Source organism: Mollisia scopiformis, assembly GCF_001500285.1.
Source record: "Mollisia scopiformis unplaced genomic scaffold LY89scaffold_7, whole genome shotgun sequence".
Taxonomy (NCBI): domain Eukaryota; kingdom Fungi; phylum Ascomycota; class Leotiomycetes; order Helotiales; family Mollisiaceae; genus Mollisia; species Mollisia scopiformis.
This window is the reverse complement of record NW_017263587.1, coordinates 1,162,002-1,178,825: the sequence shown is the minus strand read 5'-3', so window position 1 is coordinate 1,178,825 and position 16,824 is coordinate 1,162,002. Positions and strand designations below refer to the sequence as shown.

Below are 16,824 nucleotides of genomic sequence, written 5' to 3'. Positions count from 1 at the left end.
TTTATCCGACAATCCTGGACGCACGCTGATTGGCCGACTCCTGAGATATGATGGCCTTGTCTGGGGTAAGAATCTTGAAGCCTACAAAAAAGCCACAACGCTGTGAATGCACAAACCAAAATTCACGCGTCAATCTACTCTCCCTCCCGACGTGTCAATGTCCTCCACTCCTCGGCCGAGCTCCACGAATGGCTCCAGCGAACCTCCTCCACAACGAGTGGAATCATCTAATCCCGAATTAGACGTTAAGAAGCTCCAAGCTCTACCTTCCGAACAACAAGACTTATACCTTCTCACGTTTGTATCGACTCTCACAAAACATGTCGAAAGCTTGGATGCAGATGGCTGCACGGCGCAGCAATTATACCTAAAGAAAGAGCTTATGCAGATTCTCAATCTGTCCGCCCTTCCACCGACGCGAGTGATTCGAAACAATCTGGGAAGGTGTTTTGCACATATACTTGGGAAGGGGGATCGAAAATTACTATTTGAAACGGTCAATGACCTGATCAATATCATAAGTAGTGGAAAGGCAAAGAGCGAGGGAGATCTAAGGACCAAACATGCAGCTGTCTTCTGCTTGGGAGATGTCTACGAAGCTGCTGGAGACAGTGCTATTGGTCTCCATCCCCTGGCATGCTCAGCATTGTTGAAATTGTTGAAGCCGGCTGGAAATAGTGCTGGTCTACGAGCTGCGATCTTCAAATGCTTTGGCAAGATTAGCGGAATGATTCAAGGGAGCATGGATGATAGTACTGCTAGGGACATCTGGAAGCAAGCAAGAAATCATGCCTCTGGCGACAAATCCGCATTGGTACAGATCTCTTCGTGTCGGTGCTTGAAAGAACTCGTCAAGAATACACCCTATTTCGATAATTCCAGTGACTTTGACAGCCTAAAGTCGACAATATTCAAGACGATCGACTCCCCGAGTCCCCTGGTTCGGCAGGCTGCAGGAGAATGTCTGGCAGAGGCTTTGGTCAAGAATCATTCAGAGGATCCCGTTCAGGACAACGATATACCCAAGATCAAGAAGCCAAAGAGGACGAATACCAAACGAATGTCAATGGCCCCTGGTGCTGACGATGATGATGTTCCTCCTCGGCCAGAGAGTCCAGGACCGAAAAAGAGCCAAATATTGGTCTTCACTCTCCCAGAGATGCTGAAACAATTGTCATCGTTTTATGTCAAGATGTCTACTAGTAATCGAGCTAGGGCTGGCATTGCAGTATGTTACACCAGGATCTTCAAGAGTCTGAGTGAGCGAAATGTGGAGACGATGTATATGAAAATTGTTGATCACCTAACGATCGATGTGTTAAGCAACTCAACTATAACGTCCAACCGGTATCGACTTTTGACGACTAGGAGATTTGTTCAAATCATATTAGAAGATGTCATTGGTCAATCTATCCTGGGCGAATCTGGCCAGCTGGATGCTGCCAAACGCTTGATCAACGATGTTCTGAAGAATTATCCACAAGTTATCAAGGAACGAGCAGAACCTAGCAAGCATGCTCTTATTGCTGTGCTCAGTGCATTAGCTTCATTGATCAGGATAGTCGGGTCGGCTGCGACAGTGTTTGCAGATTCTTGTCGAGACGCCCTACTTCAAGTCCTCCAGCATCCAAGCTATACGGTACAAATATACACATCGTATTGTCTACGGACATTCATGCTTGCTTGCCCTCAACAACTCTTGCCATGTCTCACGATATGCATGAATAGCGTAAATCGAGAGCTAAACCTACTCACTACTGGGAGAAATTCTCCTCGTCGCTGCGTTGGGTTTGCAAATGGGCTCTCAGCAATGATCAGTACAGCTCCGCTACAGCCTTTATATGGGTCTGTTGATGTCAACAGTCGTGTTCTATCTCTGGCCACCGGGTTGCTCAAATCAAGTAGCAAGTCAGAATTACGAATATCGAGTACTCAAATTCAAGTAGCGTGGATTTTGATCGGTGGTCTCATGTCTCTTGGCCCGAACTTTGTCAAGATCCATCTCTCCCAATTACTCCTGCTGTGGAAGAATGCACTTCCCAAGCCTTTGGCAAAGGACAACACTTCGCAAAGGTCATATCTCGAGTCTTCTTTTCTGACACATGTAAGAGAATGTGCCCTCGGATCTATCTTGGCATTTCTCCAATTCAACAGCAGACTCTTGACGGTAGATGTGTCGAAACGAATTGCAGCTATGCTGCAGAACACTTCAGCCTTTTTGAAAAGTCTCCCGTCCAAGAAGACCATGGAGGATATCACACAGCGATTGACTCCCTCGCTACAATTGCAGGACTTGGATCTTATGGTTCAGCGGCGAGTTCTTCAATGCTACACAAAGCTCGTCAATCTCAGTCCAGCTGGCGGTAGTGAAGCTTTGATTCAGTCTAATATCCTCACTTTAGCCATCTCCTTCTTCGCAGATCCTGATAATTATACGCCAAGTTCGCTGAGCACCTCCATAGCAAATTCAGCTGGAACCTTCGAAACCGTTTGGGACGTTAGCGATAACTGTGGGTTCGGTGTTACTGGCCTGGTCCGCGGGTTCAAGGTGAAGCCATTGCCAGGTCAACACGAGAATGATTCGCATGATGATTGGATGAAAGAGACAGATCCAGACAATGCAATAGCTAACGTCTTGCTTTCTCCAATCTGCAGCTCCTTAGAGCACGACTCGCTGTTTCTGTATCTTGGGGACCCTGGCGACTCTGACCCCATGCCTGATCCGCCAGCTACAGAGGTTGTTAATGTCGCAATCAAGCTTTTCGCTATCGCATTCCCTCTGACTCCACCAAAGATCCAAGAAAGCATCCTTGAGCAAGTAGCAACGTTCTCCTCGGCTGGATCTCTCCAGAGAGACCCTGGACGCAAGGCTGCTATGAATGTAAATGTCGCCACAGCTCTCTTCTCCACCCTAAAGGTTGCCGTGAAGGAGACACAATCGCCAGCTGGGGACCTAACGAATGCTGCAGTGGAGAAGCTCATGCAAGAGATGATACGCGCCTTTGTCATTCATCCGGATCAGTATATCCGAAACATAGGATACGAAGCCATCGCAAGGCTCTGCAATAGTTCCGGAAACGCTTTCACAAACACGGAAATCAAATACCTCATCGACACAATTGTCGGCAATAGAGAACCCAGCGCCAGAGCTGGCTGCGCAATGGCACTCGGAAGCATCCACGCGCAAGTCGGTAGTATGGCTGCTGGATTCCATTTGAAGACTATTCTAGGCATTCTGATGTCGCTCTGCAATGATCCACACCCGACTGTTCACTTCTGGGCCCTGGAAGCTCTAGCAGGGGTAGCGGACTCTGCCGGGCTGAATTTTTCGGGATATGTAACAAGTACTCTTGGAATGATAGGACAGCTCTATGTGGGTGATACTCACAATGAAGATATCTCATCAGTCGCAACCTCGAATCTGGAGTTAGAACTGTCAACGACTGCCGTCTTGGCAAGATGCGTTGACTCACTAGTCAATGTCCTCGGGCCTGATCTTCAGGACATGAGCAAGCCTAGAGAATTAATCCTAACCCTCGTCGGCCAATTCCAAAGAGAGGACGACCCTCTGGTACTAGGTGGAAGTCTGAGATGTCTTGAACATCTATCGCTGTACGCACCTGGACATATGCATTTTGCAGATTATGTTGTTCTCCTTCAGAAGGACTTGAATTCGGACTATCCAGACCTTCGCGATATTGCAATTGACGGCCTTCACAATCTGATGAAGCGTAATTCTGAAGACGTGGTCCAAGCTGCTGAGTCTGGCTTTGAGGACCAGCTCTGGCTTGCGCTTGATTCGGATCCAAGCCATGATGGCATAAGAAATGTCATATTTAACTGGCTTAGACAGTCTTGCTTGAGTGAAACTGCCCGGTGGCTTCAAAGATGTCAGACGGTACTTGCTATGACGCGACCAAAGGCTGCCGATACATCTGCAGCTTCTGCCAAAGTGAGTGCTATGCCGGACTTGCAAGATGAGGAAGTAGCTGGATTTGCCACAGCTTCTGGTGCTGCCAAGGACGACGGAGCTGCCGCTGCAGGATCAGGCCAAGAACCTTTACGATGGCAAGTCAGGACCTTTGCAATGAGCTGTCTAGGAGAGATATTCGCGATTATCAGCAAAGCCACGCCTCCAGGTGCCGATGGTTCGTCACCAGCCGAGATGGCGTTGCAGAAGAAAGTCGCGGATGTCATTCGCATGGCATTTTCAGCGTCCACATCTAATGTTGTTGAGCTCAGAGTTTGGGGACTTAAGATCATTGACTTTGTGTTAAAGATGTTTGGCAAGACTCCAGATCCAGATTTTGCAGAGGCACCCCTCCTCGAGCAGTACCAGGCACAGATCAGCTCGGCTCTTACCCCAGCATTCGCCGCAGACTCCTCTCCTGAGTTGGCATCCGAGGCAGTGAATGTCTGCGCGCAATTTATTGCCACAGGAATCGTTACCGACGTCGACAAAATGGGTCGTATCTTGAAGACTCTCGTTACCGCGTTAGAGAATTTCTCGACGGAAGCAGAAGTCCAGTCCATTGGCGATCTCAAAGGCCTTAGCTCGAATGCTCAAGTCATGGTGAAGATGGCTATCTTCTCTGCTTGGGCGGAGCTTCAAGTTGCCAGCACGGAACAACGGTACCTCGTCGATGTTCTAAAACCATATATTGGGACTTTAACTCCCCTTTGGTTAGCTTCGTTGCGAGAGTTTGCACGTCTCAGATTCGAGCCTGATATATCGATGAGCCTTGGCCCTCCATCATTGTCTGGTAGCTTAGACAGCATCTACTCTGCACTGAACAGGGAAACTTTGTTGAGGTTCTATCAAGACTCGTGGCTGAAACTCGTCGATGCCATTGCAAGTCTTATCGAACAAGATAGCGAATTCGTATTTGATGCTCTTGATGGCAAAGAGACGGATGGTCCCCAAACAAATGGTCACTCGAAAGGAAATGATATCAATTATCGAGATGAGCCTGTCGCATTCTTCTTTGTACTCTTCGGCATTGCTTTCGAAGCACTTGTCGCTCGACCAGGAAGTGATGCTTTAGCATCGAAAGAGCAGACCCTGGGAATCCTTCAAGCCTTGAAGAAGATCCTTCATCCCAGCGTGTCAGGTCATGCGATCTATCGGGAAGCTATATTCTCTGAGACAATGGACTTGCTTGATCGACTTGTGCTTACAGAAGGTCTTGATGTCCAGGGTGTAATAGTCCAAATTGCGCGTGGGCTGTGTATTTCACATCCATCTGCGACAAAGGGACAGCAACCCGAAGACGGTGATCTGTCTGAAGACATTGAGCAACTCTTCGAACTCACCCGAATTATCGTCCTCGTGCTTGCTGGCCTTCTACCTAATCTCACTGAAGCAAAACAACCAGCTCGCCATCAATTAACAGATGAAGCTGTCTCTCTTGTGCGTGTATCTTTGAATGCCCTGGTTGATGCAGCAGAGGTCTTTCCACCAATCATCAAGACTGATCTTCACGCTTGCATTATCCATATATTTGCTACAATCCTCGGTACAGCGACATGTCAAGCTGTGGTCGTTCCACAGTCACTCCCTATCTTGAAGCGCTTCTTGACAAGCATTTCTGGGTCAAAGAAGAGTACATCCAAACCTGACTCGGACATTGTTCAAATACAAGGCTGCCTCAAGCGATTTTTGTCTATCTATCTGAATGCGCAAAAGCGTGAAACAGAAGCTTCCCTTCCTTGCGTAAAGAACACGCTCCTGGCGACCACAGTCCTTCTCACCAGCGGCAAGAATCTCATGTCTGCAAGCGAACCACTCGTTGGCCGTTTCTTGGATGAGGTTATTGACTGCCTGAGCGATCGAATGGTAAACCCCACGTATCACTATTTTACAACGTCGTGCTAATTATCTATAGACTGCGAAGGTGGCTGCTGGCTGTATTCGAACTCTGCTCTTACAGTCGCCCAAGACTTCTGCAGATCAGAGCATAGCTCGATATCTTCTACCTCGTCTTGTTACATTTGCAACAAACACGAAAGCCGAGGACCCGGAGAATGCTCGTGCATTAGTCATGCATGCTCTGACCACTTTCGTTGCAACATTACCCAGCGCCCAAAAGACAGCAGCAATGTCGTTGCTAGTACCGAGTTTGCTGGCAAGGGCGAATAGTGAGGGTGAAGCTGTTTATAAGGAGACCAGTGCCCGTCTATTAGACCTAGCAGGCAATGACCAAGTAGCCTTCAGAGGGGTCGTTGGCAGCATGACTGACAAACAGAAAGGATTCATGGAGAGTGTGATTGTAGCAGGGCGACAGTCTCAAGGCACGAAAGTTCAAGAGGATGACGGACAAGGACAAGAACCTACGATTGCGCTTAGGATGGACTTTGGCGCCTGAGGTTGATACCACTAAATTTTCTTATAAGATTGTCCGACCAGATGCAGGACATTAGAGGTTGACAAGAGTTTTTGAGGAGAGGTCCCATGATTATACCCAGCAATGAATACAAGATTCTAAGCGTTGATTGCGTTCAAGGACTTGTCATCAAGTATCATACCCTCTGCCTTGTGCTTAGTGAGCTCCGAGCCTCGAGCTCAAGTAAGAGCCTTGCAATCCACGCGAACGTTCGGCCCAGTGCTGGACAAGCAATCAACCAAAATGTACTTCATCCATCCACCTTCACGATCCATATTTATACAGCCACTGAGAATCTCTGTCAGATCACGGCACATCATTTCCCCACGCATGTCCATTAAATTCCTCGTTATAACCATGTCACGGAAGTTCAAGCTCCACTAATTTGTTGTCCATTTAGAGTTGAGCCAGGAACAGAATGTTCTCGGGCCGTTATATATTTCATAGATTAACGAGATCTTGCGGTGCCTGAATGTCGGGACCATGGCGGGACATAAATCTCGATAATTTGTTTGTTCCACGCAGTGGTGGCTGATTGTGATCACTCTAGAATGTCCACATTGCTTCTCAAATGAGCCTGGATCGGTCGTACAGGTAAAAATGCAGCATTTATATGTTTGCGAGTTTCTGCTTTTTCGATTTGTAGTGCACGTTCAAACGTCCGCAAAAGAGTTGATTGTCAAGTGACAACTCCCCATCATGCTTTTCCGAAATTGCGCCACCAGCATCGCATTGCTTGCTTCCAACGCAGCAGCTACAATATATTACGCAGGCGTCGCTGAAAGCAGTGGGGAATTCGGAGTCTGGAGTAAAAGGATCTCAAAGATCGCAAATATCAAACAGATACTGATTAGAATGCCTAGGTGCGACAGCGACCCCTGGTACTGGGCTTCCAGGAACATTTGGCGTCGATTATGCATTCATTAATAAGAGTGCTATCGATGTCTTCGTTGATCAGAACAAGGTCAGACAACGATCTGAAAGAATAGTGCGGCAAATGTGCTGATGAGCCTCAGGTCAACCTCTTCCGAGTAGCCTTCCTCCTTGAACGAATGTGCCCACTTTCATACGGGCTAGGGTCAAAATTCAACGAGACGGTACGCGGAACGTAATTGATTTCTTGTTGGAACTTGACTGATCAAAATCTTCAGCACTTCTCTTTCTTCAAAGATGCAATTGATTATGTCACAGTCAACAAGTCTGCATATGCAATCCTTGACCCGCATAATTACATGAGATACAACGATCCTAGTAGCCAACCTATGACTGGCAGCATCATTGGTGATACGTCGGATGTGAAGGCTGCCACGACGGCCCAGTTCGCTGCCTTTTGGGGAGAGCTTGCAGGACGATTTAAAGACAACGAGAAGGTGATCTTTGGCTTGATGAACGAGGTATGATTGCTCTGTCTGAAAAGTGTCTGAGCTAACAAAATCACAGCCTCACGACATGCCCACAAGCCTAGTTCTCGCGAATGATCAAGCAGCCATCAACGCGATCCGAAAAGTCAATGCAAAGCAACTGATCATCGCGCCCGGAAATAGCTGGACTGGAGGCCATTCTTGGACATCTGGTAGTGATGCATCTTCTCTCATCATGGCAAATATCTCGGACCCGCTCAACAATACCGCATTCGACATCCACGAATACTTCGACTCCGATTACTCGGGTGGGCATGTCAACTGTACCAATCTTGCCTCGACTCAGCTCGCTCCGTTGACGGCTTGGCTTGCGCAGCATAACTTCCGGGCTATGATTACTGAGTTTGGTGCTTCGAATAGTACGGGATGTACCTCCTATGTCTCGGACATTATTTCTTATATGGAAAATAACCCACAGTATATTGGATGGACTGCATGGGCAGCTGGTCTGTACCGAGCTCAACATCCCTTTCTTAATTAGCTACTTACTATTTTTTAGGTCCATTCTGGGGAACGAGCAGTCCTTGTTGCACAGATCAAGCTCATTGGGGAAGTCTGGAACCTGGCAGTACGGCCGCTGATGGGAGTCCCAGTCTGTACGAGACGGTATGGATGAAGACAATTCAAAAAATTGTGCCGAAGACTCTGGTTTGGAAGGGCATGAGTGCATTGAAACCGATGTAAGATTTACTCATGATGATATCAAAAAGAGTAGACGGTTAGTACAAAAACATTACGTTGGCAGCAGAACCTCTAGAGCTTAGATGATCTCTATGAGCGCTGTCATCATATCCCAGAGTTTACGAATTACATTCTCTAGGCAGCTACGATGTTGGTACCTACCTATGTACCTGACCTAGAAGTACCAAGCTTCTGAGTTCACGTGAAAGACACGTGATCATATCTGATCTTGCGCCTACCTATCTCATTTCCATGTTCGTATTTTGTCTTTGAGATTATCGGTGTGAGATCCCCTGAGTCTGCACCTGTTCGTGTTGCCTTGAAGACTTAAAGATATTGAGTGTCCTACTGTCTTTAATAGGTGTGTTTTAATGCGGTAAGCATAAGCTAGTGTAAGCGACTTTTTGCACTTCAACCGCGCCTCCTTTCTGACAGCCTCATTTTTTTATCAATTGTCCAGACTCAAAATGGCCGTCACATCCGTTCTGTCGATAAACATGTTGTACGTATTTCATTTTGCTGCTTGGGACAACAACTTGTACCATCAAAACAGCTACGTCTCACTGTGGCAGCCTTTGCTAGCTACGGAGTTCCTCCTACGAACGGCAGAGCCTGAAGCCTTGTTGGACCGATTCAACCTTGCACAGATCAGTCGAAAGGAATTCTACGATGGACCTTGCCAGCACGTCACCTCAGTCTAGTCTTGCGACCTCATCACCAGCAGACCCTTGCCCAATTGATATCAATGCCAAGCCAGCAGAACTCGTCTCCACGAAGAGAAAATATGATGCCTTCGGTGAAACATTCAAGCATGACAAAGTCGAAAATGAGAAGAAAGTCATAGGTCGGCCAAAGAATGCATGGAGTTCATCAAGATCTCGGAAACTTGTCAGGTTGTATCTGATGACTAGTTTAAATGTGGACGAGATCGTGGAAGTTCTTCGTACTGAGGACTTTATGCCATGGTGCGTCAGCTTGAGCAGACTCTCCACTCTGAACCTAACAAGAACTAGCAAACGAGATGTTCAGAAACAACTACAAAGTCTCCTTCAGACTCGTCCCAGCAAGATTCGATCGCGCGGAGTAATGACCAAAGTCAGACATCAAGTTTTAAGAGATTGTCGAGCATTGAATGCTGGCGGACCTTTGCAAGTTTTTCCCGAGCCTGGCTCGACTGCGAACTGCGATCCAAATGTACATCAAGCTGAAGGGCAGATGCCGACGAAGCCGGAAACGAGCTTTATCTCGTCCGACTTCCATCCTCCTGATTTGACCACCAGTAGTACCATGACGAATATTCGGGAAGAATTTCCTTTTCTCATACCACTGGTCTCAGCAAATGGGCTCCTCCTAAGGTCAGATCTACTCCTACGTCAACCATTCCGAGCGAGCATTTTGAGCACCGACAATCTGCGGAAAAGATTAGCACCCAAAACAGAATCCTTCATTGGCGACGTTATCTCCGTGTTACAGAATTATACCATCTCTGAATCCACGTATATCCCTAGAACGGTCGATTCACAGAGATCGTGGACAGCTTCATTCAGTTCATCATCACTAGATATTTACTCAAGGAATATTAGACTCCATACTCAAGCACCATTTATTTCTCAGGAAAAAGTTCTGTTGGAGCATGGGCTCCTTCTCCCGGGACGCCTCAGAGATTTCGAACCTGTTCATCCTAACAGAACATCAATCTGGGGACGGGCCAAAGAGTCCATTGAAACGTCCAACTTTGCGCCCCGCGATTCGGTGTCTACTTTTATCGGAGTTAGTGGTAATCAGAGCATAAAAAGCTCCCACGATGATTCGTTTGGCCATAATGCTCTTCATATCGCCGCTGCTTCAGGACAAAGATCGAAATACTTGTTAAACCTCATCGATCGTGGAATAGATTTTCGAGCTCGGAACTCTGCTGGAGAAACGTTTCTGCATCTTGTGAAGAACATAGCTTCTGGAGATTTTGTGTATCTGGATGCTTTGTTACTAAGGCTTCAACTAGAAGGATTCGATTTCTCTTGTCGCGATGACCACGGTCAAACACCCCTCCATAACCTCACCCGCCAGTGGTTAGACAAGGAAGCCTTTTGCGGCATTGCAAAGACTCTGCTATCTTACGAAATCGATTTGCCACGTTCGCGGGATAATCTTGGACGCACCATCCTAGGACAAATGATTGATGTTGGACTCGAGATACGAGCCCTTCAGATGCTCCAAGAACAAGACCGTTCCCGCGATTCCGCAGAAAACAACAAGATTCAAGCTCAAGAGAATGAGACAGGTCATTCTCACTATGACGCACATAAGGGCTCTGTTTCAAACTATGGTACTCCCACACTCTTCGAGCCACAAGGAGATATTCAGCTATATGAAATTCACGCCGACTTGCTGCGAACGATATTAAGAGCAAACACTTCTCCACACTACGAAGACGATCAAGGACGTAATGGGCTTCATTGCCTTGCAGCGGTTTGTCTGACCTTGCCCATTCCGTATCCTCTCCCATCAAGCAAAAGCAATGAACAGACTCGACGCGAAGCCTACCTATCCGATCTTCTCGCAGCAGGCGTGGATCCCGACAATTGCGACAACGCAGGCAACACTCCTCTCATGGCGTTCATCACTCACAACCAAGACCACGATGCCACTACAGTAAAGATATTATCCCGTCTTCACGATGCTGGGGTCAACCTGAACCGCCGAGATAGGGCTGGACAAACGCCGTTGCATTTGTCTGTCAGCTTGGGTAGGACCGCAGTGACGAGCTTTCTTCTGGCCCAAGGTGCTAATGTACATGCGAGGGATAGTAAGGGGAGAAGTATTATTGCGCTAGGAATGGCGAAGAGTCGAAAGGCATTAAGTGATGCAAAGTTGTACGCTCAAATAATGATGTGCATATCTTTTGTAGTAGATGCTGCTGGTGTCTCTGCCCCAACAATTCTGCAAGAATGGGCACTGAAATAAAGAAACATATAGTTTCAGGTCTCCCTGTTTTCGACTTATTACTGTGTGCGAAATATGAGGTTTTCAAAGGTGAAGACGGGAAGGGATGGGCGAAAAGTCAAAATAGACTGGAAGCAAGCCATAGTGCACGTTGAGTCATATAATCGAAGGAGGAGCTAATGTACGTCGACTACTAGCCCAATACTTCATCTGTCTTATCGGCGACGTTGACCCCTTTCTCGCTTAATCCCTTCTCAGCAACCCCGCCGCTAACATTCTCTCTCTCCGTACCGAAATGCCAATCCAAAATCTCAAACGTCACTTGCTCTTCCGGTCGCACATAATCCTTCGGCTCACGCCACTCACTCAACGGGAACCACAAAGCAGGAGGACTAATCCAGCAAGCAGCCCAGTAAGTGAAGAAGCTAACCGCCAGCCCGATCGGATAAGCGAAATAATATGCCTTGGTGACACCGAGCGGAGCGTGCACTCCCATGTTGTTTAGGAAGCCGTAGAAGTTGGGTATGATGCCGACAATGTAGGCCAAGTATGCTCGCCAGTTCCAGCCGTGGAAGTAATGGTATGCGCCATTAGGGCAGGAGGTGTAGAGATCGTGAATCTCGAGGTAACCGCGGGAGATGATGTAGTAGTGGCAGAGGAGCACGCCAGTGATGGCTGACAGGAAGATCTGGTACGATGCGAGGAAGGAGATGAATATGCTGGCTGATCCGAGGAGATACCATGGGTTGATGGCGAAAGAGACTACTGCGCAGATGAAGAAGCCTTTTCGTATGGTCAGGTATTTTGGGAAGAGAGCCGCGATGTCGTTTCCAGCTGGCAACGAATTTTCGAATATCGAAGAGAAGATTGCCGAATAGGTAAAGCAAGCAGCAATGAAGAAACATCCTGCTCGATTGCCTGCTGTATATGAAGACGTCTGTAGCATATCGAGATAGGTCAAAGGCGACCAAATCAAAGTCCCAAACACGATTTGACTACTGCTTCCGACAAGATTGCCGATAATAGAGACGATGAGGTTCGAGAGTGGAAATCCAATTATGTTTCCGAGGATCACATCGTTGGGTTTGGTTGCATAACGCTGGAAATCGGCGGCATTGCTTGCGAACGTAGCACAGTTGGCTGCTCCAAGAAGGAAGAAGCGGATGAGTAGCCAGGTTCGCTTTGAGCCGGTTGCAGTTCCTGGCTGGCTGGCTACTGGACCAATACCACCTGCTTTATGCAAGGTCCAGGACAACATCGCTATGGCTGAGACGACGAAGACGAGCAATTTGGCATAGACGAGGCCACGCATCTGATAATGTCCGTTAGTTTCAGCGTCTTTGGGGAACAGTCTAAAGGTACCTTTGGCACTGGAATAACCAAGAAGCAGCAAGTCAAGACCCAGAACACCGCAAAGCCTATCATGCCTCCGGAGTCAAGTGCGGAACCCTTTCCCATCACATTCGGGATATTAGCAATGTGAGGAGTGAGAGCGTGAAGCATAACATAGACACATTGAGCTCCCTGGACAGCATTGACTCCATTCCACACAATCGCCATAACAGCTCGATTGAAAGTCGGCCACCAAGCACCAAAGATACCAAACGAGGCTCGATTGAGAATCGGATACCCACTGCCAACGCGTTAGTATTTTCTTCCAGACAGGAATATAAAAACGAACATATGATATTTTGCTCCAGCGCGTCCATTGAAGACGATAACAATGGCAATCAGGACCTGACCACCAAAAGCCGTACCAACAGATTCCCACATGCTAAGTCCCAATGCCTGAGCACTGCTTGCGGCATACCAGTTCGAAACAGTTGCCGTGGCCGAGAACCAGAAAGTGAGATAAGTCCACAAGTTCCACGTCCTGTCCGCGAGCTTCAAAGGACGGACATCATCATTGTCCAACCACATGTCCTCTCCTTTGACATTTTCAGCGCCCTTTGCTTGTAAATGCGGGGCTGGAATGCCTTCTCGAAAGCGTCTAATCAGGTTGGTCGCCATGTTGGACATCTTGATCACTTGCAAGATCGAAAAGAAGGAGAAGCGGACGCCGAGACAAAAAATGGACGCGAAGAAAACAGAGGCGGAAGGGACGATAGTACGATAGTACGATAGTCGGAGACCACATCGGGCCGGCCTGGGACAATATAAAGTTCTTCCAGATATCTGAATGCCCGCACCCTTATCGCAGGTCCTCTTGGGATCACCTTTACCAAGTCCTACTAAGAGCTTGGCCTATCGTTCTCGGTAGCCGGGGTACATGTTCGCCGCCATTTTGCAGAGACCCAGATTCTCGCCACGAGAACTTGAACCTTGTTGATGCTTCTACGTTCTGTCATTTGTGACGGAAGCACCGAAGAGCACGGCTGGGTGCAGATCGTGCAGAAGACTAATTTCAATCGTTCCGACGCACATGGAAGAACCAGGTGAAGAACACGATAAGGACTGGCATAAGTGGCCCTTGATACGAAACTTTGTGGTTGCACGAAAGCTCTTGTCTTCAAAGATGGGGTGAATCACGTGCATTAGTGGGGTTAAGCCGTATTGGGACGCCGACGACTTTGAAGATAAGATACCACCATCTAGACTTGGCTGCCATCCAAAGTTAGGATGAGCGATGCTACATAGGACGGTACTCGGCGAGAGCCGATGAATGATCAGTAATTGTTGGATTTAAGTCAATAGGCGTGTCGTCAAAGCTAATTCGAATATCGGAGTAAGCAAGCGAAGTCGCGGGGTAAAAGCACGGAGTATATCCTCAGTATAACTGATTCAAAACTCCCACGTATTGTACTCCATATCTTCCAATCACTGGACCAACATTAAAAATGTCTACAACAACCACCATCACGACGCCTCCTACAACGTCCAAACTCGAGCTTCGTACCGCGTATGGTCCAGTATATCGAGATGTTTTGAATACTCCACCTCGGGATTGCACAGCAGCTGAAATCCCAATCATTGACCTGTCCCGTCTGTATTCCGAGAAGTTAGAAGACCGTAAAGCGTTGGCAACGGACATACGAGCAGCTGCCATCAATACAGGGTTCTTCTACATCAAGAACCATGGTATTGAGAAACAGACGATCGCTGATGCCAAAAAGCAGCTATTGGCGTAAGTCCGACTTGTTTAGTTTGATAGCAATTTTCGTACTGATGGTTCCAGGTTCTTCAAACAGCCGATGGAAGACAAGATGAAGATCAGCCAACAATTCTCCAAATACTATAACGGTTACAAAGGCCCAAGACAAACTTTCATCAGTCCTGGTGAGAGTGTCGATGTCAAAGAATCTGTGAGTATTTTCTTTCAAGGACGATGAGATCTTACTAATCTAAATAGATGGGATGGAGGTACGATCCCAGATATGATCCAGACACAAAGGACCTCAACGCCATCCCAGAAGAAGTCAAGCCATGGATTCGGGGCGAAGAATTCGTCTGGGAAGGGACCTCCCAACTACCCGGCTTCAAAGAAGAGGTTCTCCGGTACTGGTCATCATGCCTGACCCTAGCCAGAAAACTAGTGAAAATCTTTGCTCTCAGCCTTAATATCCCAGAAGACTATTTTGATAGTCGGACAACGTATCCTGGTGCAGACGGAGTATTCAACTATTACCCAGTCACCACGGAAGAAGAGAAGGAGAATAACTCGGTAGGGCTTGGTAGCCATACTGATCTGCAACTTTTCACGCTGCTGTGGCAAGATATGATTGGTGGACTGCAAGTGTTGAATAAGGATGGCCAGTGGATCAAAGCTGTCCCTGTGGAAGGGACCATTGTGGTCAACATTGGAGATTTCATGATGAGACTGTGCAATGACATCTACAAGAGTACTGTGCACCGTGTGTATAATCGAGCTCAAGTTGAGCGTGTATCGATGCCTTTCTTCTTTGGTAAGTCTTTTTGCAAAGACGGAGTGAACTTCCAACTGACTTCATGATAGGTCTCAATTTTAACTGCGTCGAGGGAGTCATCCCATCATGCGCATCGGAGAAGAATCCACCAAAGTATGAGGCGATGAGTTGTGGTGACTGGTGCCAATTGAGATTCAAACTTGAAAACGATGAGATGAAGAAGAGATTGGCTTCGGAAGCACAGGCACCTAGTGCCTTGATTGTGGCAGCATAGACTCAATAGCTGCAAAACAAATTGAACGTAGCATTGCCTTGTGCAAAGACTCCCTTCGTGAGCTCATCATTCACGATGCTATTTTTTGTGATTCTGTAGCCATTTCAGTCCGGCTTCCAGTCATACCAGAATTCTGTAGCTGTATCCTCTCATCTTGGAAAGCCGTTGAGGTCCTTGGTGACCGAATTCAGAGCTCCTTCTTCCTAGATATATGCTCATATTACTCTGTGCACTAGCTCTAGTAGGTCGAAGAAAGCTTCTCGCTCCATATCCAACTTCATCAATCCCAACCCTATTAAACATGTCCTCGTCTCTTCAGGATTCCTCGTCGCAATCGCACTGGCAATCTGGCTAGCGTATAGATGTCCAATGATCTCGCGCTGCTCACCACCCGCCCCAAGAAGTGTCTTTGGTGTAAGATGTCCGAGGGGCAGCATGTCCGAGTTGTCTGCAGGTAATGCGGTATCGAACGACGTTGGCGAGGCCGATGAAAGCGGGACTTGGACCTTTGTAATGCTCAGTCATACTCTAAGTTTATGAAGGGAAGGAGAATACCCATTGGGATAGTCGGCCGCCTTGGGATATGGTCACTAAGATCTTGTCTGAGAAGTAAATCGAGGAAACTTCTGTTTGAGTGCCGTTGACGAGACCGCTAGCTAGTTTTGTCGGAGCTGGGAACGGAGATGGCTCTACTCCGCCATCGATATTCAGGTCATGTAATCCTGCAGACAAAGCTGGAGTTGCCATCTTTGTTGGCTGTTTTGTCCTGGAGAGTTGTTGTGTTGATGAAAGCACGAGGCTGACACTAAAGCCTTGCCGATAAAAGTAGTTTTGGCCCCGCTAAAGTGAATTGTGACGCTGGCGAAGATGCCTGGAATTCAGGCTGCAAGCCCTGTTCCATAGGCGTCGATTCACTAATCCCTCTCGTTGGAAACGACGCTAGTGGCTATATTGCAGGGCTCTCTCCAACTTGCTCCTAACAATTTCTTCCGTCGTGAGGCACCCGAATGTTCGTTGGACGATTTGACTCCGGATCCAAAATGCAAGATCTATGATAGGGGAAAAAAAAGGCAAATCTAGCCAGACAGTGAAATCACAAGCGGAGACAAATTCGCCTGCGGTAACAAATAGCTTGACAACGAAGAGAATTATTGACGGTCGTGGAATCGCGCTAATTGGTGATACACCGCCTTGATCTTTCTGCCACTTGATCCAAATATTTTTCTACAAAATTTATCAAATGTTCCTCGCAGAAGCAG

At 47.5% G+C, this 16,824-nt stretch overlaps 6 protein-coding genes across 6 annotated transcripts; 4 read left to right on the top strand and 2 right to left on the bottom strand.

Moving 5' to 3' along the window:
• Positions 1 to 95: 95 nt before the first annotated feature.
• Positions 96 to 6,837, top strand: LY89DRAFT_612141 (ARM repeat-containing protein). The gene is made up of 2 exons (XM_018210607.1): positions 96 to 5,836; positions 5,886 to 6,837. Exons 1-2 carry the CDS (start codon positions 107 to 109, stop codon positions 6,363 to 6,365), a joined length of 6,210 nt encoding a protein of 2,069 aa, XP_018074416.1. The 5' UTR covers positions 96 to 106; the 3' UTR covers positions 6,366 to 6,837.
• Positions 6,838 to 7,082: 245 nt separating this feature from the next.
• On the top strand, positions 7,083 to 8,596 carry LY89DRAFT_705860 (cellulase-domain-containing protein; the record flags this gene model as incomplete). Its single annotated transcript, XM_018217482.1, has 6 exons — positions 7,083 to 7,191; positions 7,247 to 7,347; positions 7,400 to 7,480; positions 7,535 to 7,777; positions 7,824 to 8,250; positions 8,304 to 8,596. The coding sequence occupies 6 exons, from the start codon at positions 7,083 to 7,085 to the stop codon at positions 8,486 to 8,488; spliced, it is 1,146 nt and encodes a 381-aa protein (XP_018074415.1). The 3' UTR covers positions 8,489 to 8,596.
• A 313-nt stretch (positions 8,597 to 8,909) lies between these two features.
• LY89DRAFT_469941 (ankyrin) lies at positions 8,910 to 11,535 on the top strand. Its single transcript, XM_018207748.1, has 2 exons — positions 8,910 to 9,450; positions 9,499 to 11,535. The coding sequence occupies exons 1-2, from the start codon at positions 9,155 to 9,157 to the stop codon at positions 11,447 to 11,449; spliced, it is 2,247 nt and encodes a 748-aa protein (XP_018074414.1). The 5' UTR covers positions 8,910 to 9,154; the 3' UTR covers positions 11,450 to 11,535.
• On the bottom strand, positions 11,536 to 13,604 carry LY89DRAFT_469963 (uncharacterized protein). Its single transcript, XM_018207750.1, has 3 exons — positions 13,110 to 13,604; positions 12,791 to 13,061; positions 11,536 to 12,740 (listed from the first exon to the last, which is right to left on the bottom strand). Exons 1-3 carry the CDS (start codon positions 13,445 to 13,447, stop codon positions 11,622 to 11,624), a joined length of 1,728 nt encoding a protein of 575 aa, XP_018074413.1. The 5' UTR covers positions 13,448 to 13,604; the 3' UTR covers positions 11,536 to 11,621.
• Positions 13,605 to 14,114: 510 nt separating this feature from the next.
• LY89DRAFT_469954 (Clavaminate synthase-like protein) lies at positions 14,115 to 15,673 on the top strand. Its single transcript, XM_018207749.1, has 4 exons — positions 14,115 to 14,552; positions 14,604 to 14,730; positions 14,778 to 15,330; positions 15,381 to 15,673. Exons 1-4 carry the CDS (start codon positions 14,266 to 14,268, stop codon positions 15,563 to 15,565), a joined length of 1,152 nt encoding a protein of 383 aa, XP_018074412.1. The 5' UTR covers positions 14,115 to 14,265; the 3' UTR covers positions 15,566 to 15,673.
• On the bottom strand, positions 15,595 to 16,719 carry LY89DRAFT_779917 (uncharacterized protein). Its single transcript, XM_018222340.1, has 2 exons — positions 16,121 to 16,719; positions 15,595 to 16,071 (listed from the first exon to the last, which is right to left on the bottom strand). Exons 1-2 carry the CDS (start codon positions 16,310 to 16,312, stop codon positions 15,781 to 15,783), a joined length of 483 nt encoding a protein of 160 aa, XP_018074411.1. The 5' UTR covers positions 16,313 to 16,719; the 3' UTR covers positions 15,595 to 15,780.
• Positions 16,720 to 16,824: the final 105 nt, after the last annotated feature.